General features: G+C 40.2%; 1 protein-coding gene across 5 annotated transcripts in view; it reads right to left on the minus strand.

The window, feature by feature from the left end:
* si:ch73-138n13.1 (trichohyalin) overlaps nucleotides 1-27,398 on the minus strand; it is a 55,596-nt gene that overhangs the window by 19,222 nt on the left and 8,976 nt on the right. For 4 of the 5 annotated variants that reach the window (XM_061907171.1, XM_061907168.1, XM_061907170.1 and 1 more), the window contains 4 exons: nucleotides 23,721-24,913; nucleotides 23,530-23,629; nucleotides 18,156-21,143; nucleotides 17,677-17,802 (listed from right to left, as the gene is read on the minus strand). In XM_061907171.1, the coding sequence (XP_061763155.1) occupies nucleotides 17,677-17,802; nucleotides 18,156-21,143; nucleotides 23,530-23,629; nucleotides 23,721-24,898 (4,392 nt within the window). In that variant the 5' untranslated portion in view covers nucleotides 24,899-24,913. The remainder of the gene's footprint in view (nucleotides 1-17,676; nucleotides 17,803-18,155; nucleotides 21,144-23,529; nucleotides 23,630-23,720; nucleotides 24,914-27,398) is intronic. The other variant, XM_061907172.1, reaches the window with a different exon arrangement.

Genomic DNA, 27,398 nt, shown 5'->3' on the forward strand with positions numbered 1-27,398 from the left:
TCATATAAAACCTCTACCTTGTTTTTAATGAATGCATAGAGCTACTACACTAATGTATTTTAATGTTGGTCATTATGGCGGTACTTGGACAGCCAAGTTTTTTTTCTCTGATGGTACGTGGTAAAAACAAAAGTTTGAGAACCACTGATTTAGACCACAAGGAAGTGTGATAAAAGTAGATCAGAATCATTATAGGTCCCTTTTAGAAAAGTGCAAAAATATCCTCACCCTGTACTGCTACCCATGTCTTCCTTAGCATTGTGGTACTTGGTTACATATTTCTGCTAATTAACTAGCCAATTATAAACTCTTATATCGCTCTCTGATTCATGGCCGCAGTTCCAACACATTAAAGTGTCCTGAAAACCATAAAAGGGCAAAAAACACCGTCCCCAGACAACCACTAATATCTATAACACTAATACGCGTTGACATAACTTAAAGCCACAAATACGCCATGAAAACATAACTTATCTTTAGCCGTCATCAAGAACTGTAAAGCCCTTAAAGCAAACAGGTGTTACCTAAAAATAGAATGGTTCCTACTGCAATGTGTCCATACACAGACTTCTAAATCTGTATTTTTCGAAGAGGACGGAATAGGTTGGGTTACCTGACCTGCAAGAACGAAACTATGAGAAAGTGTGGAGTAGCCCCTCCCTTTGCAGCCACTTTTCTCAGAAGATGTTAGGCAAACTTACACCGGAACAAAAAATGGCCTTCCCCAAACAGTTCCTACAAGGTTGGAAGCATGGAATTGTCTAAAATGTCTTGGTAAGCTACAGAACTAAGGTAGAGGTGGAACTTAAGAAACATTTAGGCATTCTATACATCTGATTTTTCAAACAAGTAATATTAGAGAAAAACAGAAAACAGAAACATTAACACAAGACCAAAAGAAACAGAAAGATAGGTTGAGAAGCAGCATGATAAGTGCAAAGGCTTGAACGCCTGCATGAACAATACAAACCACACACATTTACTTTGAAAATAATCAGAATTGAAGTGGCTTTCTTACAGAAGTAGGCGTGTTGGGTGCGGTGCGTCGGCGCAAAGACAGACGTTGCTGGCTGCGCAGTGAAAATCTGCGGATTGACTCTCGGCTGCGGGATGCTAACAAACGCAAGGAGTTTGTTCTATTGAAGTGTCCACTTCCATCTTCTCCTCGTCCCACTCTCTCCACTGAGCTGGAAAAAAAGCCGAGTGCTCCATGAAGGGAGCGACGGACATTTCCTACCCATCCTGACACTTGAGAGTGCGCCACTGACAGTTTGTCCCCGAGATAGTCCATCGCAGCCCAGTCCTTCCAAAACCAGCTGCGTCACGATCCTCTTTGAGCTGACACTTGTTATCGCCGCAGCAAGAAATCATGAAGAGTGTGAGTATGCTGGCAAATGGATCCGGGAAGTTTGTCCTTTCCACTGGGCTGCAGGGTCAATACTGCAGCAGTGCAGAAGCTGAAGGAACAACACTGCCCATTCGCTCCGATGGCGCCGTTTAAGGCTTGAAGCGATGCATTAGGTAGAACGTCAGGCTGTCTGTAACGGGATCGAGCCTCACTTTGGTTTCACTTGTTAATGTCTTCTCTGGAGTGCCGTCCCAGAGAAGCCACAAGGACTCTGTTTCAGCTCATCACTGTCGAGGCTCCAGGCTGTCAGCCAGTAAATTGTGACACTTCTAATGTCTATTTTGATGCACACAAGATATCCGTGCTATGATGTCTGGACATGTGAAGGTTACGTAACGCTGCTCTACAACTACAATTTACTTTTAGTGCACCATTAAATGCTGTGCTGTTTACCAACAAGCTCAGCCATATTTGTTTGCCTTTAAGTGCAGACTACTATTAAAAGTTGTATATTGTCACAATATGCTGCCTGAGCTAAGAAATACTCAGAGTAATAGATTTTGAACCGCTATCCTGCCAAATCAAGCAGGTATATGTCCCTCTGTCCAAATTCCAGTCTTAATTGGACCCAAAAAGACACCTCTCCCAGGATTGATGTGATCTTCTTATTTCCTGAACAAAGCCAAATTCAAAAAGGTCCAAAATCCAAAAGGATAACATCCCGAACAAGACGATTAGACAATGTCGTGTTCTGTCAAAAAGGAGAAGTGGTGCAAGAGCAGCGGCGGCAGAAGAAAAACTGTGATGATCATTTGTATTCCATCAAGAAATCCAGACAGCAACCGCTGGCAGGAACCAGGGACGTGTTGGGAAAGTCAAATCCACAGTAAGGTTGAAAAAAAGACAATCTCTCTCCTTGCTGAAATGTGCAGGTACAGACAGGTAGGGACAATGCGTCACTGGTGCTGCTTCTCCTATTCAGCAGTATAGGACTCACTGTCAAGGAGAAGCTGGGTGGAGAGAGGGAGTCAGAGAGAGTGAGAGCAAGAATGGGAGGTCCCTGATTTCCAACAGGAGGGAGTAGGGAGGGTAACATATGTTCTGCGGTGCTGTTGCTCAGGCCTGTTGGGATTGCATAGCAAGAAGACTTAAGCATCACAGCCACAAAAGAAGGGATGTGGAAACAAATACAGGCAGAAGAGGTGGCACAGCATTCAAAGTCTTGGCATGACAACATTGCGTGATCATACTAAGCAGAATATTATAAATAGATTGATTAAACAAAAGCGGTTATCTGACATTGTGCCAATCGATTAGTTATGACAGTGTTGCCGGAAAAGATCACTTGCGGTGTAAAAAGAAACTCTGAAATAGATTTACTCCACCATAAGCACTTCACACAGTTCATATTACAGTAAACTGAGACAGAGGAGCTAAAATGCTGTATCACTGCAAATATGCCCTCTATAGGTAATCTGTGGAACGTATCAATGGTGTGCGGCTCCCGGAGAAAACAGCAGAGTAATTACCTCTTCTAGCATACATATTGCTTGTACAAATATATATATATGCCAGTTCAATAGTTTCACAGGAGTAGATAACGGTGTTATAAGAGCATGATTTAGCAAAAACTGTCCTATTGTGCACAATACAGTATGTACTTTTTGGCATACGCGATTATATAAAAGAGTATTATTCCTTTCATTCTTTCTTGTCTACATGAAGAGAAAGATCCAACACGACAAAACAAACTCCAATCTCCTATTTTAAATGGGGCCAAATTTATTAACGAATAATCAAGTGTTTCAATAGTTACACAAACACCTTGGGGAACACTGAGAAGTAAATTATTACTAGTACAACACAATTAAGATTACAAATGTGAAAATATGGTGCCGATATCAACAATGGTGCAGTATTCCTTTTTGGAGCAGAAAGCAGAAAACAATGTGCATGGGGACATACAAACATTTAGTCTTGATTCTTGCGTTGTTTTTGAAATATCCAAACATGTGTAAATACAAGCAATGCTGCTAAAACAGGGTGCACTGCATTGACAACATAGTGAGACTAAACATCTGACCAGTTGTGACTCACATATGCTCATCAATTCCTCCCAAGAGATGATATCATTCAGTGTACAGCAGAAGCCAAGCGGAAACTCCAACGGTAACCACAAGCAAAGAACAAGATAAATAGCCCAAGGACAATATATTGACTGCACCTTTAAAAGAAAATTAGAAGGTGTGGTGACTTACCCAGATGTATTGTGGGCTTAAGCAACATGACCACAAATACAACACAGCTCTCAGCCCCGTGCCCATCTTTGCTCTGCTCAGCCTTACTCACAGCTTCCCTCCAACTTAATGATGTCAGCACGCCTCATGTGCGGGACTCAGAGGACACGCCCCTAGCCAAGCACTTTGTGCCCCCAACTATTGGGATTGGAAATGCATCAATCCAACACCATACTAAAATCTCCTTGAACCCCAAAGAAGAAGACACCGATCACTGACTAAAAAGAAGCTATGAGTTAGCTAGTATTATTTTTTTGTATATTTCTGTATAGACTGACTTTGGCCTGTACTGTATGTGTACATATTATTGTAATATAATAGATGAATAATGATCGTAATTGAATATTAAGAGCCTGTACTGTATTGATTGATTGATTGATACTTTTATTAGTAGATTGCACAGTACAGTACATATTCCGTACAATTGACCACTAAATGGTAACACCCCAATAAGTTTTTCAACTTAAGTCGGGGTCCACGTTAATCAATTCATGTTATGTGTACATATTCAACTCCTACCTTGTTTGCCTATTGTGAAAGCGTTCGTGAAAGTTTTCTAATCATTTGGAAAAGCAGCTAAAATGCGCCAAAAATGGATAAGTATGGAGATCTTTTTTTTGCATTTTCTCCATCATGCCTTGCAATAGATTTAAATGGGTGTCATTTGGAATTTTTACGGTGGTTGGCTGTTTGTTTTATAATATACACAAAGTTCAGAGCAAGATGTGTGAAATGTTTGTTAACTTTTTATGCTGTTTGAATTTTTTTTTCCCGCGCCATGACTAGGGAGGGTTGTTTGGATTGGGTCATATAAGTAAATTCTGTTGTAACCGTAGCAGTATTTAATTGGCACCCATTGCACCGGTCCCGAAATTTTCGGTACCCTCCCAGGTTTCTCACTGTGCCCATTGGGTTGAGTTTTTTTCTTGCCCTGATCTGGGATCTGAGCCAAGGATATTGTTGTGGCTTGTGCAGCCCTTTGAGACGCTTGTGATTAAGGGCTGTATAAATAAACTTTGATTGATTGATTGATTGAATTTACCTTATTTTAGATTATAAGGCACATCAAATGGGTCATATTATAATATATATTTTTTCACACTTAAAACACTTCCTTGTGTTTACATAACATGTAACTGGCTCTTTGGTCAAAATGCTGCATTGATTATATTTTAGAAACCGTCTTCAAGTCCCTTTCTGACCGTCTCTTCAGGATGTGCCGTTTTGTGGGCGGTCTTATTTACATGCCTCCACTTCGACAGCGTCTTCTCCCTGTCAGCTTTGTTGTAGCGGTAGTTTTTAGCGCTTCCATAGCGAATCTACTGACAGATTAAAAGTTACAACTGTAAGAAATGTTATATTACAAATGGCAACAGCAGAGGATTTTTGCACCACAGCAAGAGAATAGAAGAGCTTATATTGACTACGGCATAGGCGTCGACAACAATGGTGGACGCGCGCAAATTTTGGGGATTTATGCAGATCCCAAATACACATCAGCAGGTAGCAATAGGTAAGAAAAGTTCGTTTTACATAATATTGTGAAACAAAATGCCAGATAATATGTCTCCTAACATGTACCATTTTGGAGTCCTTCCATAATAATACCTGTATGTTGAAGAACAGAACACCTGACTATGATGGCAGTAAAACCACGACAATCCGTCAAGCAGATTTTTGAGCGCTATGTGTAACGTTTTATATTCTCAATGACATATCAGTTTTAGGCTGGTTTTGCCAGCGTTATTTATTGAACAGGCGACAACTTGCAATACCACACGGATCTCTTATGTGTGACTGCCATCTACTAGTCACACTTATTAATTTTTTTTACTAAATAAAGTTGCTTTGAGGTAGGTAAGCACAACCAGAAGAAATCCGTAAATTAGGCGCACTGGGCTATAAGGCAGACTGTTGATTTTTAAGAAAATGAAAGGACTTTAATTTTGACTTCAAGTCCGAAAAATACGGTGCACAATTGATAAGATGCACCTGTGAAAGAAGTGTGAAAAGTGAACATAGATCATTTTGCTGAACATATGTGACCCGCCCTAATTTGTCCCCTTTCAAATCTATGTCCACAGATTGCGACTGCTTTTAAGTAAAAAAGCCAAAAGACTGAGCCATGTGCAGCAGCACTCTTAAGACGTCAAGGAGTGAAATTTACCAACATACAACCACACAACTGGCATCGGTTACAAATGAACATATCCTCTCTCGTCTAAGCAACTACTTTTTCTGACTCTTCTGTCTGGGGAAAGACAGCTAAAAGCAGGCAATATCATGTCTTTCATGGCCATACTTGATTTTATAGTGACAAGGAAGTGCCAAAGAAGCATATGACACAGTATGTAAATATACAATTTATACAAATACAGATTGCAGTTGAGTATATTCACAACCCAATTAGGCTGTTTTACTAAAAACCGAACACACCACGTTTAGGAGAGTTACAGGGTTAATGATTTACAATACTGCATTCTAAAATTGTTTACTAAAAATGTTATACAAAGAGACTAGTGAAGTTGTATCTGTTAAATAAGAACATGTTTCAAAGTTGGGCTTGGTTACATTTCCTTAAACTCCTGGAGTTTAAATACTACCAGGACTACACACAACCAGTAGATGGTGGTAGCGATCTAATGCTCAGTGAGTTACTGAGAACTTTGACAAACAATACATTAGCAGTAGGTGAGTGGTTGCAATAAAGAAAGATGTGGAATAGTGAATTTTATTTATATTGCACTTTTCTCTAGAGCAGGGGTCACCAACCTTTTTGAACCCAAGAGCTACTTCTTGGGTACTGATTAATGCGAAGGGCTACCAGTTTAATACACACTTAAATAAATTAAATTAATCAATCAATGTTTATTTATATAGCCCCAAATCACAAATGTCTCAAAGGACTGCACAAATCATTACGACTACAACATCCTCGGAAGAACCCACAAAAGGGCAAGGAAAACTCAATTGCCAGAAATAGCCAATTTGCTCAATTTACCTTTAATAAATATATATATATATATATATATATATATATATATATATATATATATATATATATATATATATATATATATATATATATAAAATGGGTATTTCTGTCTTTCATTCCGTCGTACATTTTTTTTCCTTTTACGGAAGGTTTTTTGTAGAGAATAAATGATGAAAAAAACTCTTAATTATACGGTTTAAGAGGAGAAAACAGTAAAAAAGTGAAAATTTAATTTTGAAACATAGTTTATCTTCAATTTCGAATCTTTCAAATTCAAAATTCAACTGAAAAAAAAGAAGAGAAAAACCAGCTAATTCGAATCTTTTTGAAAAAATAAAAAAAATAATTTATGAATCATCATTAGTAATTTTTCCTGATTAAGATTATTTTTAGAATTTTGACGACATGTTTTAAATAGGTTAAAATCCAATCTGCACTTTGTTAGAATATATAACAAATTGGACCAAGCTATATTTCTAACAAAGACAAATCATTATTTCTTCTAGATTTTCCAGAACAAAAATTTTAAAAGAAATTCAAAAGACTTTGAAATATGATTTAAATTTGTTTTGAAAGATTTTCTAGATTTGCCAGAATATTTTTTTTTCATTTTAATCATAATAAGTTTGAAGAAATATTTCAAAAATATTCTTTGTCGAAAAAACAGAAGCTAAAATGAAGAATTAAATAAAAATGTATTTATTATTATTTACAATAAAAACTTGAACATTGATTTAAATTGTCAGGAAAGAAGAGGAAGGAATTTAAATGGTAAAAAGGTATATGTGTTTAAAAATCCTAAAATAATTTTTAAGGTTGTATTTTTTTATCTCAAATTGTCTTTCTGAAAGTTATAAGAAGCAAATTAAAAAAATAAATGAATTTATTTAAACAAGTGAAGACCAAGTCTTTAAAATATTTTCTTGGATTTTCAAATTCTATTTGAGTTTTGTCTCTCTTAGAATTAAAAATGTCGAGCAAAGCGAGACCAGCTTGCTAGTAAATAAATACAATTTAAAAAATAGAGGCAGCTCACTGGTAAGTGCTGCTACTTGAGCTATTTTTAGAACAGGCCAGCGGGCGACTCATCTGGTCCTTACGGGCGACCTGGTGCCTGCGGGCACTGTGTTGGTGACCCCTGGTCTAGAGAATCAAAGTTCTTTACTTTGTGAAACCCATCTTTAGCTCCATTTAAACCAGTGGGGGTGGCACTGGGAGCAGGAGGGTAAAGTGTCTTACCCAAGGACACAACAGCAGTGACTGGGATGGCGGAAGCGGGAATCGAACCATGAACCCTTAAGTTACTGGCACAGCCGAACCACACCGGCCCAAGATAAACACATTTCACCATGAACATTTGAATGTATTAGAATTAGTGTTGATATGTGTAACCAAGGAGCACTCAGTTCAGTTAGCAACTTGGCACTAGAGTGTTGCAGGCCATCTCATGCCACAGCTTCCCTTGAGCCACACTAACAGGCTTGTGATGGCATGCTAACAATTTGTCTAATCCAATCTTGAACTATAGCCCGGTGAAGGTGTTCAGTCACCACTACATCAGAATCATGACATAAGACTGGCAGGGGTGAGCCTTGAGAAACCATACCTGAAACACTAGTTATTGATTCTGAACTCTTTAAAATTGTCGTTAGTCATGGTTAGTCAAATGACTGTTCTTTTTCTCGCAAATATCTGCATTTACTCTTCAAGACCTTAAACAGGAACTTACATAGGATTTTCTCTGATTTATCAATTCTAAACTGAGGCTCAAATACAGTAAAAAATATGTCACAGAGTCACTAAAATTCTATAATAAGTGGTGCTAAATGTTCCAGAATGTCTTTTAAAATGCCTTATTAGTAATGATGATTGACAGCAGCTGATAGTCCCTCTTTGACAGCATAAAATGATGTGTCTGACAGTACTCATTGTATCGACCTTTACTCAGGACACTGGGAAATCCAATTAAGTCAAAGAGAATTGTAGATTTACACAAATTGGAAGTTTCTAAAACACTGCAGATCCCAAGATACTCCGTCAAACAATTGAACAAAAGTAAAGGTTATTTGGTGTAAAGGGTGCAAGAAAGAGTGAAAAATGTGGAAGCAGACCCATGACAGTATGGTTAAGATATAAAAAAAAAAAACAGGAATTACCGAAGTTCAAGCCTGCCATGAAGTGGAAACTGCTGGAAAAGCAGTGTGACTGTTGACATGGCTTCATTGTGAACAGTCACACTAATGTGAGACGGGAGCGACCCAGAAAGACGCCCCTGTGCTAAATCGACATGGTCAAGCTTGACTGAAATCAGCAGCTGACATGGACAAGCCAGATGTCTTCTTGAAAAAAATGGAATGGTCAGATAAGAAAAAGATTTTACTTTTTAGACAGGGATGTCAAACATGCAGCCAACTGGCCGGATTAGACCCGTCAACAACTTCAATGCGGCCCGTGAGATTTGTTTGCCAAGTGTAAAATTGAGCTGTATTTTTAAGTTAAAGAAATCGCTGTATGAAATGTGTCCACTGGATGTCGCAATAGCAATACTGTTAGGCAAGCAAATAGTTTATAGTGTGGGGAGCAAGTGTACCAAGCACGGTAAAGCGAGGCTCGGCTCCTCCCCCTTGACCCAACATAAAACAAACAGGAGTAAATAAAACAATTGGTAACCCCACTTGAAATGCGGCATTAGACACTGCACATTGATAGAGTTCTGTGAAAATGGTCTTGTGTGCAAATATAAAGAAAGTGAACAGTTTGTGATTTACTGCAATACTGTCAGTCTTCCATCCATCCATTTTCTACCGCTTATTCCCTTTGGGGTCGCGGGGGGTGCTGGCGCCTATCTCAGCTACAATCGGGCGGAAGGCGGGGTACACCCTGGACAAGTCGCCACCTCATCACAGGGCCAACACAGATAGACAGACAACATTCACACTCACATTCACACACTAGGGCCAATTTAGTGTTGCCAATCTTTTAAGTTTTTATTTTTGGTTTGTTGAAATTGTTTGCACAGCTTTTATTTTTCTATCGATACACAGTGAAGCCTAGAAGGCAGAGAGTAATTCAACCCTCTTGAATAGTTCCTACCTCCTATTGTAGGGTTTGTTGAGTTAGCACAGGATTAATATGTGGAAATAACAAATTAGGCATTTGTGTAGTTTTTATTTATGCTTTATTTAGTTTTTTGTCCAATCTTAGATGGGCTGTGACTAAAGTTTAACTGGTTTGCAGATACACTAAAATTAAGTCTAAATTCATTGTGTTAAATAAATAAATGTATAGCGCTTTTCTACCTTCAAGGTACTCAAAGCGCTTTGACACTACTTCCACATTCACACACACATTCACACACTGATGGAGGGAGCTGCCATGCAAGGCGCCAACCAGCACCCATCAGGAGCAAGGGTGAAGTGTCTTGCTCAGGACACAACGGACGTGACGAGGTTGGTACTAGGTGGGACTTGAACCAGGGACCCTCGGGTTGCGCACGGCCACTCTCCCACTGCGCAACGCCATCCCTAATGGTGTTTTTGAAACTGCACCAGTGTTTTGTCTCGAGGATTATTTGTGATGTGTACATTTTCAGAGTGTGCTTGTTCTCTTTTGGAGCAAAGTAAAACAAAGAAAACAATCTGAAGTTTTCGTCGTTGTATTTTAAGTTATTAGGGCATCATTTTACCCGTCACACAACAAATAGATGAAGGAGCTTTACCTTTTGTGTGTGTGACTGTGTGTGTGTGTGTGGATATATATATATATTAGGGATGTAAAAGTAACCGGTATAATGATAAACCACGGTAAAATTCCCAATGGTTAGTAATACCGTTCAAATTTTTTATTACCTAAAAAACGTCATTTATTGAAGCATTTCAGACAATACTGCTTACTTCCTGGAATCAAAGTCCCAGCAGCGCTGGCGCATGCGCACTAGTGTCGTTTTGCTTGAAAATCTTGGTGAAACACAACAACACAGACTTTGCTACGGACATTTCCCCTCCGAGTAAACAGAGCCAAGTGCTTGGTTTAACTTCATTTTCCCTCACTTCTCGGCGTGCCTTTAAGAGCGCACTGCTGTTTTTAGATGGAGACAGGTGTGAATAATATTGGAGGGAAACACATCTGTCCCACACTAAAGTGTACAGCAGAGTAGAAAACTATTTGATGTTGCTTTTATTTTCCCAATACAGCGTCCATCAGCTGCTGTGACAGAGTTAATGACGTAAGGAAACATGCAGCAGGCGATGTGTCAGGAACGTTGTCACAACTTGTTTATAAAGTATTTAGTTTGTCTACTGGGATGCTCACTTGTCTTTTATTCAGCTGCAACTTTTATCGGTCTTCAAGTAACAATTACTAGCTAGAATATTTGTCATCTCATCAAATTGAAGGCAGGCTGTAAAGATTATGTATTCGATGTGAAATGTTTATTTTTGTTGGCCAGAGAAGTACAACACTTGTTTATTCGACTTCATTTCCATTAGCCGAACTGCTTTGAGTTTTTATTGATATCAATACATTATTTCTCTTTTTAATTCAAAGTTATTACTTTAAAAAACATTCATGTGACATAGCATTTTGTTAATGTTGAATTGTGTATATTTAATTCCCATACAACATATTTCTGCTCAAACTCCTAATGAACTCCAAATGACTGCTCGCCGACTGCTCGCCGACTGCATTTTGTTAATGTTGAATTGTGTATATTTAATTCCCATACAACATATTTCTGCTCAAACTCCTAATGAACTCCAAATGACTGCTCGCCGACTGCTCGCCGACTGCTCTTGTTGCAAAAAAGCTAAGTATCGTTCTGTGTGATTTTAACTGTTTTGCAGCTTTATTTACAACTTATCGAACATATTCAATAGTTCCATTTAACTTGCAAATCACCCGATCTCTGTCTCACCACTCCGCCCTCAGCTAGCTAGCTGCTAAGCTAACGAGGCTAGCGGAGAAAGGCAGCGCCGGTCTGAAGGAAGCTTCTCCCCCGCCACCGTGACCATCACTTCCCGAAGACAGCTGGCACCCCACTCGGCGACGGAAAGTTTCTGTGAGTATGGCTTCCTGCGCTTCGTGCACTTTACTCATGGATAGGTTGGCTTTGCTAGAGAGCCGTGTCCGCCAGTTAGAGCAGTGTAATTTCGTAACTTTAGATGTTGCGGACACATCTGCTAGCGTTAGCTGTAGCGAGCTAACTAGCCCAGCTTGTAGCAGCCCTAATCGGCCTTCAAGCTACGGTGTACCGGTTGAGACGCATAATAGATTTAGCCCTTTAGCTAGTCCTACACCCCAGTCTACCGGGCACCACACTTTAGTCATAGGGGACTCCATCACCCGAAACATAAAGCTTAGCAAACCAGCCACAATTAAGTGTATTCCCGGGGGCAGAGCACCTGACATTGAAGCTAATCTTAGGGAGCTAACTCGCAACAGGTCTAGTAAGCACGTACGGCAGGCTAACCGCACCACTAGTTATGCGAATATAGTAATACACGTTGGCTCCAATGACGTTAGGATGAGACAATCAGAGATTACAAAGAGAAACATAGCCAGGGCTTGTAATCTCGCCAGAAAGATGTCCAGGCATCGAGTAATTGTCTCTGGCCCCCTGCCTGGGAGAGGCAATGATGAGAGATATAGCAGATTAGTCTCTCTTAACAAGTGGCTGGATAGCTTCTGCAGACAACAGGGATTTACGTTTATTGATAATTGGCCCTCTTTCTGGGGCAAACCTGGCTTGCTGAGGAGAGACGGCCTTCACCCTAACCAGGAAGGCGCTATCCTCTTGTCTCGGAACATAGACTTCGCATTGAGCCACATTTGACTAACTGCACTAGAGCAAGCCCGGTCACAGGCAATTACAGAGCCTGCTAGCCTGGGTATGGAGTCAGTTAAGTTAGAACTAGCCAGCGCCAGGCTGGATGATCCCTGTACACATAGCAATTTTCGTAGAATAATACACAACTCACAAAATGTTTTTTCTACTGTGTCTATGACTACGTCAGAGTTAGACATGCGCTCTACTGAGGTGGCAAATTATGATGCGTTCAGTTTATCGCAGCGCCAAGTAGACAATCTGAAAATTCCCGTCATATCAATTCCTAGATATGGTCGTAATTATTTTAAGTACACTGCGCATAATAAACGTAACATTATTAATATTGCTACGACGGATAATTTAATCAACAACTCCTTAAAACAGCCCACTACCTATAATATGGGCTTTCTAAACATCAGATCTTTGTCTCCCAAAGCGTTATTAGTCAATGAGGTCATTAGAGACAACAACCTTAACGTCATCGGTCTTAGCGAAACCTGGCTTAAACCAGACGACTTTTTTGCGATAAATGAGGCATCCCCTCCTAACTATACGAATGCGCATATTGCCCGTCACCTCAAAAGGGGAGGGGGTGTCGCACTAATATACAACGAAAACTTTAACTTTAGTCCTAACTTAAATAATAAATATAAATCGTTTGAGGTGCTTTCTATGAAGTCTGCCACACCTCTGCCTCTGTGCCTGGCCGTTATCTACCGCCCCCCAGGGCCCTATTCGGACTTTATTAGTGAATTCTCAGAGTTTGTTGCTGATCTAGTGACGCACGCCGATAATATAATTATAATGGGGGACTTTAATATCCATATGAATACCCCATTGGACCCACCGTGCGTGGCGCTCCAGACTATAATTGATAGCTGTGGTCTTACACAAATAATAAATGAACCGACGCATCGCAGCGGCAATACGATAGACCTAGTGCTTGTCAGAGGTATCACCGTCTCCAAAGTTATGATACTCCCGTATACTAAAGTAATGTCCGATCATTACCTTATAAAATTCGAAGTTCAGACTCATGTTCGGCAAGCTAATAAGAATAATAACTGCTATAGCAGCCGCAACATTAATGCTGCCACAACGACGACTCTTGCGGACCTACTGCCCTCGGTAATGGCACCGTTCCCAAAGTATGTGGGCTCTATTGATAACCTCACTAACAACTTTAACAACGCCCTGCGCGAAACCATTGATAGTATAGCACCGCTGAAGTTAAAAAAGGCTCCAAAAAGGCGTACGCCATGGTTTACTGAAGAAACTAGAGCTCAGAAATTATTATGTAGAAAGCTGGAACGCAAATGGCGCACGACTAAACTTGAGGTGCACCATCAAGCATGGAGTGATAGTTTAATAACTTATAAACGCATGCTTACCTTAGCTAAAACTAATTATTACTCAAATCTCATCCGCATTAATAAAAACGATCCAAAATTTTTGTTTAGTACTGTAGCATCGCTAACCCAACAAGGGACTCCTTCCAGTAGCTCCACCCATTCGGCAGATGACTTTATGAAGTTCTTTAATAAGAAAATTGAACTTATTAGAAAGGAGATTAAAGACAATGCGTCCCAGCTACAACGGGGTTATAGTAACACAGATACGATTGTATATACGGCGGATACTGCAAATATCCAAAATAGTTTCTCTCGTTTTGATGAAATAACATTAGAAGGATTGTTACAACGTGTAAATGGAATAAAACAAACAACATGTTTACTTGACCCACTTCCTGGGAAACTTATCAAGGAGCTTTTTGTATTATTAGGTCCATCAGTGCTAAATATTATAAACTTATCACTTTCCTCGGGCACTGTTCCCGTTGCATTCAAAAAAGCGGTTATTCATCCTCTCCTTAAAAGACCTAACCTCGATCCTGACCTCATGGTAAACTACCGACCGGTGTCTCACCTTCCCTTTATTTCGAAAATCCTCGAAAAAATTGTTGCGGAGCAGTTAAATGAACACTTAGCGTCTAACAATCTATGTGAAACCTTTCAATCCGGTTTCAGGGCAAATCACTCGACTGAGACAGCCCTCGCAAAACTGACTAATGATCTATTGCTAACGATGGACTCTGATGCGTCATCTATGTTGCTGCTCCTCGATCTTAGCGCTGCTTTCGATACCGTCGATCATAATATTTTATTAGAGCGTATCAAAATACGAATTGGTATGTCAGACTCAGCCCTGTCATGGTTTAACTCTTATCTTACTGATAGGATGCAGTGCGTCTCCTATAACAGTGTGACCTCGGACTATGTTAAGGTAACGTGTGGAGTTCCCCAGGGTTCGGTCCTTGGCCCTGTACTCTTCAGCATCTACATGCTGCCGCTAGGTGACGTCATACGCAAATACGGTATTAGCTTTCACTGTTATGCTGATGACACCCAACTTTACATGCCCCTAAAGCTGACCAACACGCCGGACTGTAGTCAGTTGGAAGCGTGTCTTAATGAAATTAAACAATGGATGTCCGCTAACTTTTTGCAACTTAATGCCAAAAAAACGGAAATGCTGATTATCGGTCCTGCTAGACACCGACCTCTATTTAATAATACAACTTTAACATTTGACAACCAAATAATAAAACAAGGTGACTCTGTAAAAAATCTGGGTATTATCTTCGACCCAACTCTCTCCTTTGAGTCACACATTAAAAGCGTTACTAAAACGGCCTTCTTTCATCTCCGTAATATCGCTAAAATTCGCTCCATTTTGTCCACTAAAGACGCCGAGATCATTATCCATGCGTTTGTTACGTCTCGTCTCGATTACTGTAACGTATTATTTTCGGGTCTCCCCATGTCTAGCATTAAAAGATTACAGTTGGTACAAAATGCGGCTGCTAGACTTTTGACAAGAACAAGAAAGTTTGATCATATTACGCCTGTACTGGCTCACCTGCACTGGCTTCCTGTGCACTTAAGATGTGACTTTAAGGTTTTATTACTTACGTATAAAATACTACACGGTCTAGCTCCAGCCTATCTTGCCGATTGTATTGTACCGTATGTCCCGGCAAGAAATCTGCGTTCAAAAGACTCCGGCTTGTTAGTGATTCCTAGAGCTCAAAAAAAGTCTGCGGGCTATAGAGCGTTTTCCGTTCGGGCTCCAGTACTCTGGAATGCCCTCCCGGTAACAGTTCGAGATGCTACCTCAGTAGAAGCATTTAAGTCTCATCTTAAAACTCATTTGTATACTCTAGCCTTTAAATAGACCTCCTTTTTAGACCAGTTGATCTGCCGCTTCTTTTCTTTCTCCTATGTCCCCCCCTCCCTTGTGGAGGGGGTCCGGTCCGATGACCATGGATGAAGTACTGACTGTCCAGAGTCGAGACCCAGGATGGACCGCTCGTCGGGACCCAGGATGGACCGCTCGCCTGTATCGGTTGGGGACACCTCTACGCTGCTGATCCGCTTCAGATGGTTTCCTGTGGACGGGACTCTCGCTGCTGTCTTGGAGCCACTATGGATTGAACTTTCACAGTATCATGTTGGACCCGCTCGACATCCATTGCTTTCGGTCCCCTAGAGGGGGGGGGTTGCCCACATCTGAGGTCCTCTCCAAGGTTTCTCATAGTCAGCATTGTCGCTGGCGTCCCACTGAATGTGAATTCTCCCTGCCCACTGGGTGTGAGTTTTCCTTGCCCTTTTGTGGGTTCTTCCGAGGATGTTGTAGTCGTAATGATTTGTGCAGTCCTTTGAGACATTTGTGATTTGGGGCTATATAAAATAAACATTGAATGAATATGTGCTGATACAGCATGTACATGTAGATACATTTAGTACATGTACATAACCTAAAAAAAATACCTCAATCAAAATATGAAATGGAGATAAAAGCATAATGTAATGAGAAAAAGCTGGCATGTTAATATTATTAATCTTAATTATTATTTTGGCCATAATCGTGCAGCCCTATGTATAAGACCAGATCTCATACATGAACATTATTTTTTATCTATATAGACAAAAAGTGTAGTTACACCTTATGGCCATCAGGTGCCATCTTTCAAAATTCTTACGTTTTTATTTTTGTATCTCTTATGTCCATAAAGTGCTATCGTGCAGAATTTTCACATTTATTGTATTTATTTATGTTATTATTGTTTTTCTGCCATATTACTTTGTTTATAATGCTTTTGTTGTTTTCATATGCACATTCAATTTCTACTTGAGGTCCATGAAACTGTTTTTATCAACAATGTTTCTCCTTCAAAGGAAATCATTTTGAAAGTGTTGTTTGTGTTTAACAATCCCAACAAAGTTGAAGTACTTTTTGAACATTTTGAGCACATTTAAAATACCACAATAAAAATAACAACTGTGACAATTTTGGTCACAATAACCGTGATAAGAAATGTTCAAACTGTGACAGCCCTAGCGGCCCTGCAGAGACAAAGAGGGTGGATGACTGACGAGTGTTCAATCTAGTTCTTTCATTCATTCCACAATAAATACCTCAAAACGTTATGGATTGATTTTCATATGAACTTAAAGGAAATCCATCCATCCATTTTTTACCGCTAGTCCCATTCAGGGTCACGGGGGTGCTGGAGTTTATCTGGAATGTTCCAAATGGGATAAAGAACAAGTCATTACATTCTGAGGCTATCGCAGATCATTTCCACAGTGTTACCTTACGTTTATGTTTAAAGCATCATCTTCTGTCTCTGTGCAAGCTAGCATCCCTGCCTCCACCCACAGAGACAAAGACAGGTGATGACCCACAAGGGGCTTCAATCGGTTTCTTTAATTAGGCTGTAGATAATTCAAGACGTTACGGACGGATTTTCATCTTACTTTAAATGAAATGCCGTAAATAGGTTAAGGAACAAGTCCTTACATTTCAGGGCCAATCTGGATCACGGTCTACAAGACTGTTTTTCTATTAGGAAGTAATGCCTGGCAGAGGTTTGCACTCTCCAAGTGCTGTCCTAGTTAATACACAATTTTAGGAATAACTTATTTGGTAAATTTGCAACGATTCTAAACGAATTCCAGCGTGTCCACAAAATTCCCGTCTTCAAAATACCTGAAGATTTAATTGTACAATGATTTCACCTTGGAATAAAAATGGTCCAAACAAATCCCTAAGAGCCCAAAATGTACATTCAAGATAAGTGAATGGAAACCTCTGAGTAGAATTGTAAGCAGTTTTGCAGCTGATTAGATCAAACTAAAGTGAAACTTACCCAGCTGGGATGGTCCTGTTCTCTGTGAGCACTACGGCTCCTGATCCTGGTGACACTTCCCTCCAGTGCACCACTAGAAGGGGCTGATCGGCGTGACATACTGCGCGAGCGGATCCTATTCAGTTCCTAAAACGTAAAGAAAGTGGACTTAATGAGTTTCAAATACTGTTCTCCTGTATCACGTCTAAGAGATTAGGGTTTAGTAGAAAATAAGAGTTGCTATCACAGTTTACTCATTAAGAAGAACGTGGAAAGGGTAGAAAGAACTCAACATGCCCAGAACTTTGTGTTTATTCAACTTAAACACATTTTTCATGAGAAGCCAGTCAAAAGTATTTCACAAATGCTGTGATAAGATACTATATGAAATTACCTGGCACATGGTGGACAGTTAAAGTTATCATTTCAACAAACACAAAACTATTGTGTATAATCAATCTATTAAATTAGATGAATAATTACAGATGTGTTCCATTTACCTGGGATCCCTGTGATCTCCTGTGGTTCCTGACTTTTTCTCGGTTGGCTTGGGATTTTAGTTCTCCATGCAACCAGATCTGATCAAAAGGAGCGTTGCTGGAGACTTCACCAAGATGGAGGCCAGTTGTTGTCCCCCTTTGGGTTAAAGGGTCCAAGTAAAGTGGCTCGGCTTGTTTATTGTGCCTGTGGCTCTGTGAGGCCGTCAAATGTTGCTCCTTCTTATGAAGTATACGTTCTGGGCTGACATTGCTTGGGTGAGTCATCTCACCAGGGATTACCTCCCAAGGGTCATGTTGTCTTGTGAAATCAACGGACGTCCGTGGTGGTACCTTCCAGGGAATATCTTTTTCATACGTAGGTCGTGATAAACTATCAAAGTTGGACTTATCTTCCTGAAAACTGGCGACAGGCAATATTAGATCTTGACTGGTGGAGGGCAGGGAGTGAGATGTGAAGGAGTCCACGTCAAGATTGGAAGGTTTGTACGTCTCTTTATCTCTTGGAGAGGGCTCCTTCCATCGTAATGCTGGGCCAGTGTTATGAGGGGGGGTAGTTCTGAGTACAGAGTCCAAATCCACTATTTTGGGTCTTAACGGATATTGCTCCAACCTCATCTTCTCCTGTTCTTCTTTCTTTTGCATCTCCTTAAGTCTCTGTCTCTCTGCTTCTTGGAGTTTGGCAACCTGTCTCATTTTCTCTGCTTCAGCCTTTTCCATAGTCTCCTTTAGTTGGTTTTTCTCACTTTCAGTCTGCCAACTGTCCATTTCTGTTTGATTTAGAATTTCAAACTCCATTAATTGTATTCTTTCTCTTTCTTTGATTGTCTCTGCCTCCCTTCGAAGCTTCTCTCTTTTCAAGTCTTTTTGTCTCTCAAGCTCTTTAAGATTGCCCCTCTTATTGTCTTCCTCACGCTCCCTCTCAATTTGTCGTTTTTGGTTCGCCCTTTCTTTATCAATCTCTTTGAGTCTCAGCATTTCCTGTTCCAAAGCCATTTGTTTTATTTTTTCTTTCTCTCTGTCCATTTTCTCCCAGAGCTGCTGCTGTTGCACCTTTTCTTTTTGCTTCCGCTTTTCAAAATCTAAAAGCTTTTCTGCCTCCAACTCCTTAATTCTCTCCAGTTCTTCAATTCTATGTTTATGTCTTTGCATTTCCATTAGAAATGTCTCCTTGTCAAGCTCTCTTTGCATCTCTTCCTCCCGCTGTCTCTGTCTCTCCCAATCACGCTTCCTCTCCTGTTCCAGTTCTCGCCATTGCTCCTTTTCCTGCTCTTTCTGCCTCATAAGTTCTCGCTGTCTCTCCATTTCCTGCTCCCTTTGCTTCAGTTGTTCTTGCTGCCTCTGAAGTTCTCTGTGTTTCTGTTGCTCCTTCAGCAACAGAAATTCACGCTGTCTCTCAAGTTCCCTCAGTCTTAGAGTCTCCTGCTCCCTTAGCCACAACAGTTCTTGCTGCCTGTTCAGTTCTTGCTGTCTCGCTTTTTCCTGCTCCCTAAACCTAATTAGTTCTTGCTCCCGTTCAATTTTCCGCTGTCTTTCCTTTTCCTGCTCCATCAACCTCATCTGTTCTCTTTGTCTCTCCAATTCCTGCTCTTTCTGCTTTAGCATTTCTTGCTGTCTCTGCTTTTCTAGGTCTCTTTGTCTCTCTGATTCTTGCTGCTTACGCCTCCCGAGTTCTTGTTGTCTTGCTTTTTCTTTGTCTAGCTGTATTTGACTCTGTTTCTCCAGGTCTCTTTGTTTTTCAAAATCTAATTCTTGGAGTTTTTTCAGCGTCTTATGCTGTTCTAGCACACTTTGTTTCTCCCTTTCAAATGCTTTTTGTTTTTCAAATTCTCTTTGCACATCAATTTCCTTCATCTGTGAAAATTGTATAATGGCTTGTTTCTCAATATCTACTTGTCGCTGTTTTTCCCTCTCAAACGCTTTTATTTTGCTATTTTGCCTGTTATCTTCCTTTGTTTGCTCTGTTTTTATTGTCATTTTCTCAGCTGTGTGCCCATAATTAGAGGCTGCCATCTGCCTTGGTGAAATATTGCTTATCATCCCAATGTCCTTATTTTTGTCTCGATGCTTATTTCGAAGAGTATCATTTAATGACAGATTCCTCTTAATGGCAGAAACCTTACCTTGAGAGGTTGTTTGTCCAGAACCTATTGCAAAGTCATCATAAGGTACTGATGAACTTATGTTAGCGCCTACCTCTAAAAGAGACATAGACTCCTGCATTTGTCCCGTCAAAGCAAAATAGGTTGCCTTGGGTTTTGTCTGTTCGTCTACCTGCAGTGTTTTCAAGCGTTTAGGAGCTGCAGCTGCTTCTTCTTGCTCAGCTTCTCTTTGTCGGTCTTTGTTCAAATCAATTTCTTTCCCCTTAAGTGATTCCTTTAGTTTCTCATTTGCCACACCTGAGTCTGGGCTACTCGTAGCCCATTTCTGGAAGGCTCCTATTCGCAAGTATCGAGGCTGCTGCTCTGTTGCCATTGGCGAAGCTGGTTCATCTGTGATTAAACCATTTTTTTCCATCATTGGCTTGTTCCCTTCTGATCGTCTGGAGCGTAAAGTCATGGCCTTGTCCTCACGCTGAGCAGGAAGGATCCGTTCACTGACTGCTCTGCTTTCTTCCACCGCTTGCACTGTGTCCATAGCATGGTTCACTCGTAGGGGACTTGGAGATACAGAATCTTTATAGGTGGCAGTCACCAGACTACCTTCATCTTCACTGCTTACTCTCCTCAAAGATGGATTACCAAGTGAGTCAGGGGCCTTGGTCCACCCTGTACCTTTATCCACCATCAGCACAGAGGATCTTTCAACAATATTATCAAATAAAGATGCTCGTACTGTCTGCACTTCAACACTGGGAGTGCTTTGTTTGATGGTAGCACTAAATGTCTTTCCTGCCTCTGGACTTTCCGTCATCGAACTGATCCTTTTGAGCTGACCATGGAAATCCACCAAATCCTTTTTGTAAGTTGGGTTGACTGCTGCAGTTTCAACCTAAATGAAAACGGAATCACATTATAAGGGAAGCTTGCAACTAATTGTATATTTATATATTTAATACAAGACAATAACAGAATTGATTGTGCCAACCTATAGCTTTACATGCTGTGATGTTCTTTGTGCTTTGACATACATATCTGACTATGGAAGTCTGGGGGGATTCGAGCACCATTTTGCCGCCCCTGAAAAAACTTAAGTTTGCCTTGACGATAGTGACAGTAAGGGTGAGTCAAACATCCATCCAACCATTTTCTACCGCTTGAACCCTCTTGAGGTTGCGGGGGGGTGCTGGAGCCTATCCCAGTTGCACTCAGGCGGAAGGCGGGGCACACCCTGGACAAGACACCACCTCATTACATGGCCAACACAGCTTGACAGACAGCATTCACACTCACATTTAAACACTCTGGCCAATTTTGTGAATATTTCAAAATGATGTTCCTATGACACAAGGTTTTAAAGGATACCGCCATCCTTTCCAGCGCTAACCATTCCCCTTGGACGAGTTTTTGAGCCACTCCCATTAAAGTTTTCCTAATTTTTTTTTTACAAATGCTGTATAATATTTCAAGGGCAACTGTAACCACATAACAGTGGGTGTGGTGCCCAAAACCTCCGTGTTGATATGTTTTTCATATAAGTGTGAAAAGAGCATTTCAAATAACATCCACCATAAAACAACAACAAAGGCCAGGTTCATAGAATGATTGTGACGATATATTAATATGGCAAATTAATGTGATATTTAACCTTACGATCCAATTAGTGGTACGCTCTCACTGCTTACATAAGTCCTTCTAACGGAATCAAGTCAGAGTTTTACATTGTAATGCCTCTGCTTGTAGTCAAGCTCTTACAATTGCTTTTTTGAAACGCGGGGAAAATTCACCCAAGTGCTGCTGTTGGTCACAACTCAAACCTAAACTACCAGTCAGTCACTTCACATCATGATTACTGATTGTTAGGTAAAACAGTGTTGGGGTGAGGTGTGAACGTAATAACATCAGGTAATTTGTAATGTCTAATAAAAAGGCTACAGATAAACGTTATCCATATATATCTAATAACAAGTTTTAATTTTTTTTGTTCATTATAATATCAATAAGAGTCTGAGCGGAAATATGTCCTGTAGGAATTAAATATACACAATAACACATTAACAAAATGATGTCTCACATGAATGTTTTTTAAAGTAATACCTTTGTGACTTGAAAAAAACACAAGTAATGCAAAAAAAAAAAAACATGGCGTTCACTCTTTGATATCAATAAAAATCTCAAAGCAAATTGGCTAATGAAGATCCATACAACCATTTTCTACCGCTTATTCCCTTTGGGGTCACGGGGGGCGCTGGTGCCTATCTCAGCTACAATCAAGTCCAATAAACAAGCTTTGTTCTTCTTCAACGCCTCCTAGTGGTTTAGTACCACAGTTTGGCTAACGAAAATAAACAGGAGTGATAACTCTCACATCGAATACACAATCTTCACAACTTGCGTTCAGTTCGATGAGATGACAAAACATTACAGCAAATACTTATGTTATTTGAGCACTGATACAGTTTGCAGTTAACTAAAGGACGAGTGAGCATCCCAGTAAACAAACTAAAGACTTTATAAACGCGTTGTGGCAACGTTCCTGACACATCGCCTGCTGCCAGTTCCCTCATGTCATTAACTGTCTGTCACAGCAGCTGACGGACGCTGTATTGAGAAAATAAAAGCAACATCAAATACTTTTATCCTACACTGTATACCTTTAGTGTGGGACAAGTGCATTTGTCTCCAATATTGTCAACACCAGTCTCCATCTAAAAACAGCAGTGTGCTCTTAAACGCACGCCGAGAAGCAAAGGAAAATTAAGTCAAACCAAGATCTGAGGGGAAATGTCCGCAGCAAAGCAATGCAGTTTGTCATCCATGAATTTTTTTAAACCAAACAACGCTAATGCTAATGCGCCAGGGCTGCTGTGACTTTGTTTTCAGGAAGTAAGCAGTGTTGCCTAAAATGCATTAATAAATGAAGGTTTTTCGGCAATTAAAAATTTAGACTGCATTACTAACCGTTGGGAATTTTACCGCCGTTTATGATTATACCATTTACCGTTACCTCCCTAATTGTGACCCATGTATTTCATATCATAATGAGAGTCCCAGCCCTAAATCTGAGCTACGTCCCTGTTACATTCAACTGGGAGTATACTAACAAGGAATACGTACAGACTTGCAAAGTGTATGCAAGCTTCATAATTCATTATTGCAAAATGTAAATGTCCACATCATGTTTTTGTCTGTATTTATCTGTAAACTATCAAGGCTACTACCATATGCCATCTATTGACAAAATACCAACAGAAACACATTCTAGAAGAGATAGCTACCTCTCTTGGCCTCCTTTCAGTATCTTTGTTGATGTCGTGATATTCTGTTTCCTCACTGAGAGAAACACTGCCAAGGTCAGATAACTTCTCGGATGAAAACCTGATGAACACACAGAGAACAAAAGCCAAGCATGACCATTGAACTCATGGACAAAGACGTGCAAAGCCAAGGCTTTAGGAGCAGCTCTTACTTTTTAGTGAGATCCAAAGGCAGGGAGCGGGGCTTCACTGCTGGTTTCAAGACAGGACTTTGAGTTGGTGTTGTATCATCGGTTAGCTGCTTGATGAGCTGTTTCACACCTACTTGTGGTTGAGTTTCAGGGACGTTCTGCACTTGAGCAGGAATGTCTGATGTTTGTCCAGCAGAAACTGTCTCAGTAGCGGAGGAAGAATCAAGGAGGAGATTCATTCGTGACTTGACGCTAACTCCATGCTGATTGTCTTCAGTCTCTTTTGCAAATATTTTGGTCTGCTCATTTGGGACCAATGGTTTGACTTTAAGATCACTATTTAGGGACACAGTACTATTTGTCTGCTGCTGGGACTTTGGTGGAAGTACTTCCTCTTTTGGAGGGCTTTCTTTAACGTTGGATTTGGCTGTTTTAGGGTGTAACGACAGACCAATAGACTCAAACTTGGATGTCAAATCCAAAGAAAGAGGTCTTCCTTCGGTCAAGCGAGAAGCAGGAAGTGGTGTCTCTGCATTATACATTAAAACCGCTGATACAGGTCTAGGCCTGGATCCTCGGGGTTTGGGTCGAGGTGGAACCGCTGCCTCAGAAAAATCAATCTGATTAAGGAACCCCAAGGACTTGGCTCTGCTAATGGATGCCCCTTTCTGCATGGGTGTCATCTGGTTCATGGGTTTATGTCTCTCTGCTGGCAAAGGGGGAGTGGGTTTGATAGGGTCTACAGGCTCAAGTGGGGGGGCTGGTTTAAATGGAGGGGCAACTGGCTTAGTTGTTTGTCCAGTGTTCACCTTCGCAGATGTTCTAAATGAGGTTGAGGTAGGTAGACTAGGGTTTGTTGATACAGGACTTGGCATGACAATGGCAACTGGTTGCTGTGGATTTGGATTACATGGAATTTCTGGTTTGTACCCAGCTGGGTGAGTGGATACTGGTCCGGTTTTGGTATGAGGCTTTGGAGCAGGTACAGGTCTAATCATGGGTTTCTTCTCCAAAGCAAACGGTTTTGGAGTGAGGCGTGGTTTGGGGCCAGGAATAGGTTTTTTAGGTTCTGGAATGATATGTGACTGACTGATTGATGGACTTGTATTACTTGAGTCAGTCAGGGGACTCAAGTGAAGTCTTCCTCCAGTCACGGTCCTGCCAACCTCCCCACTCTGTACCTCCACCTGTGCAGCCATCCTGTTAAACAGCACCTATGCACACAAACAATTCTCTTATTTGAGCAGCAAAACTACCATTAAGTATTCATGCACCATAAATGCTGAGATATTAGTCTCAAAGCTATGACTTAAGCAAGCCATTACTGTGGACTTTGTATAGGGAGTGCCATGCCAGTGAGAAATACACCGCATGTATTCAAGGTATTTGAATAGTTGAGCGCAATAAAGCACAAGCTATACAAATGAGTAAGGACCGGTTCAATCAATCAATAGCAAACCATGACTCGGCACAAGCATGGTTTGTAGGACTCGGCTTGCACTCTTTTTGCTTGTGATGTGGATTTCACTTTGACTATGAATGCAATGTTCAAATCACTGAAGAATGGACATGAAAACGATATCTGTCAAAAATCCAAACCTCATGTCAATATCTTGACAAATAGAAAACTTATGATCTTTACCTAAAAAAGAGAAGGTCACACATGATCATACTTTCTGTAACATCAAGGAAGAAATTATGTGAGCCCGATTTAAAAACTATAAGATCTGTGAAGGAGCTTAGAAATGTTTTTATTTTTATTTATATAATGTCTCAGGGTTCCTAGCTCGGAAACCTTTTTAAATCCACTAACTACCAATTACATCTTTCATAGTTGATGTGTCATACAAAGGACGTAGGACAAATTAGTTAATTATGAATTAATTATGTTTTTATTGATTTGACAGTAATTTGTGATAACAATTCCTTATTTGTACCCATTTTCCGGGAAAATTTCACATATTTTGAAATGCAAATGTTTACAAGTACAAAAGCAGTGAAGTTGTCACGTAGTGTAAATGGTCATTAAAAACAGAATACAAAGAATTGAAAATCCTTTTCAACCTCGGAATTTGATGCCTGCAACATCTTTCAAAAAAGCTGGCACAAGTGAGAAAATTGAGGAATGCTCATCAAACACTTATTTGGAACATCCCACAGGTGAACAGGCTAATTGGGAACAGGTGGGTGCCATGATTGGCTATAAAAGCAGCTTCCATGAAATGCTCACTCATTCACAAACAAGGATGGGGCGAGGGTCACCACTTTGTCAACAAATGTGTGAGCTAATTGTCCAACAGTTTAAGAACAACAATTCTCAACGAGATATTGCAAGGAAGATAGGGATTTCACCATCTATGGTCCGTGATATCATCAAAAGGTTCAGATAATCTGGAGAAATCACTGCACGTAAGCGGCAATGCCTGTGACCTTGGATCCCTCAGGCGGTACTGCATCAAAAAGCGACATATCTGTGTAAAGAATATCACCACATGGTCTCAGGAACATTTCAGAAAACCACTGTCAGTAACTACAGTTGGTCACTACATCTGTAAGTGCAAGTTAAAACTCTACTTTGCAAAGCAAAAGCCATCTATCAACAACACCCAGAAATGCTTCACTGGCCCCAAGCTCATCTAAGATGGACTGATGTGAAGTGGAAAACTGTTCTGTGGTCTGACGAGTCCACATTTCAAATTGTTTTTGGAAACTGTGGACGGTGTGTCCTCCAGACCAAAGAGGAAAAGAACCATCCGGATTATTGTAGGGTCAAATTTCAAAAGGCAGCATGTGTGATGGTATGGAGGTCTATTAGTGGCCAAGGCATGGCTAATTTACACATCTGTGAAGGCACCATTAATGCTGAAAGGTACATACAGCTTTTGGAGCAACCTAGGTTGCCGTCCAAGCAATGTTATCAAGGACGCCCCTGCTTGTTTCAGAAAGACAATGCCAAGCCAAATTCTGCATGTGTTACAACAGCGTGGCTTCATAGTAAAATAATGCAGGTACTAGACTGGCCTGCCTGTAGTCCAGACCTGTCTCCCATTGAAAATGTGTGGTGCAAAATGAAGCCTAAAATACCACAAGGGAGACTCCGGACTGTTGAACAACTTAAGCTGTAGATCGAGCAAGAATAAAAAAAAGAATTCCACCAGAAAAGCTTCAAAAATTGGTCTTCTCAGTTTCCAAACATTTACTGAGTGTTGTTAAAAGGAAAGGCCATGTAACACACTGGTAAAAATGCCCCTCTGACAACTTTTTTGCAATGTGTTGCTGCCATTAAATTCTAAGTTCATGATTAATTGCAAAAAAAAAAAAGTTTCTCAGTGTGAACATGAAATATCTTGTCTTTGCAGTCTATTCATTTGAATATAAGTTAAAAAGGATTTGAAAATCATTGTATTCTCTTTTTATTTACGACTTCACAGCGTGCCAACTCCACTGGTTTTGAGACTTGTACATATATATACACATACATACACACACACATGTACTGTATATATACATATCTTTTTACATACTTACATACACACATACATACAGTATACACATGTATTGTACATATATACATGTATATATATATATATATACATACATACATATATATATATATTATACACACATATATATACATATATGTACATACATACATATATATATATATACATATATGTACATACATACATATACATATAT

This window comes from Nerophis ophidion, linkage group LG07 (genome assembly GCF_033978795.1).
Source record: "Nerophis ophidion isolate RoL-2023_Sa linkage group LG07, RoL_Noph_v1.0, whole genome shotgun sequence".
Classification (NCBI taxonomy): domain Eukaryota; kingdom Metazoa; phylum Chordata; class Actinopteri; order Syngnathiformes; family Syngnathidae; genus Nerophis; species Nerophis ophidion.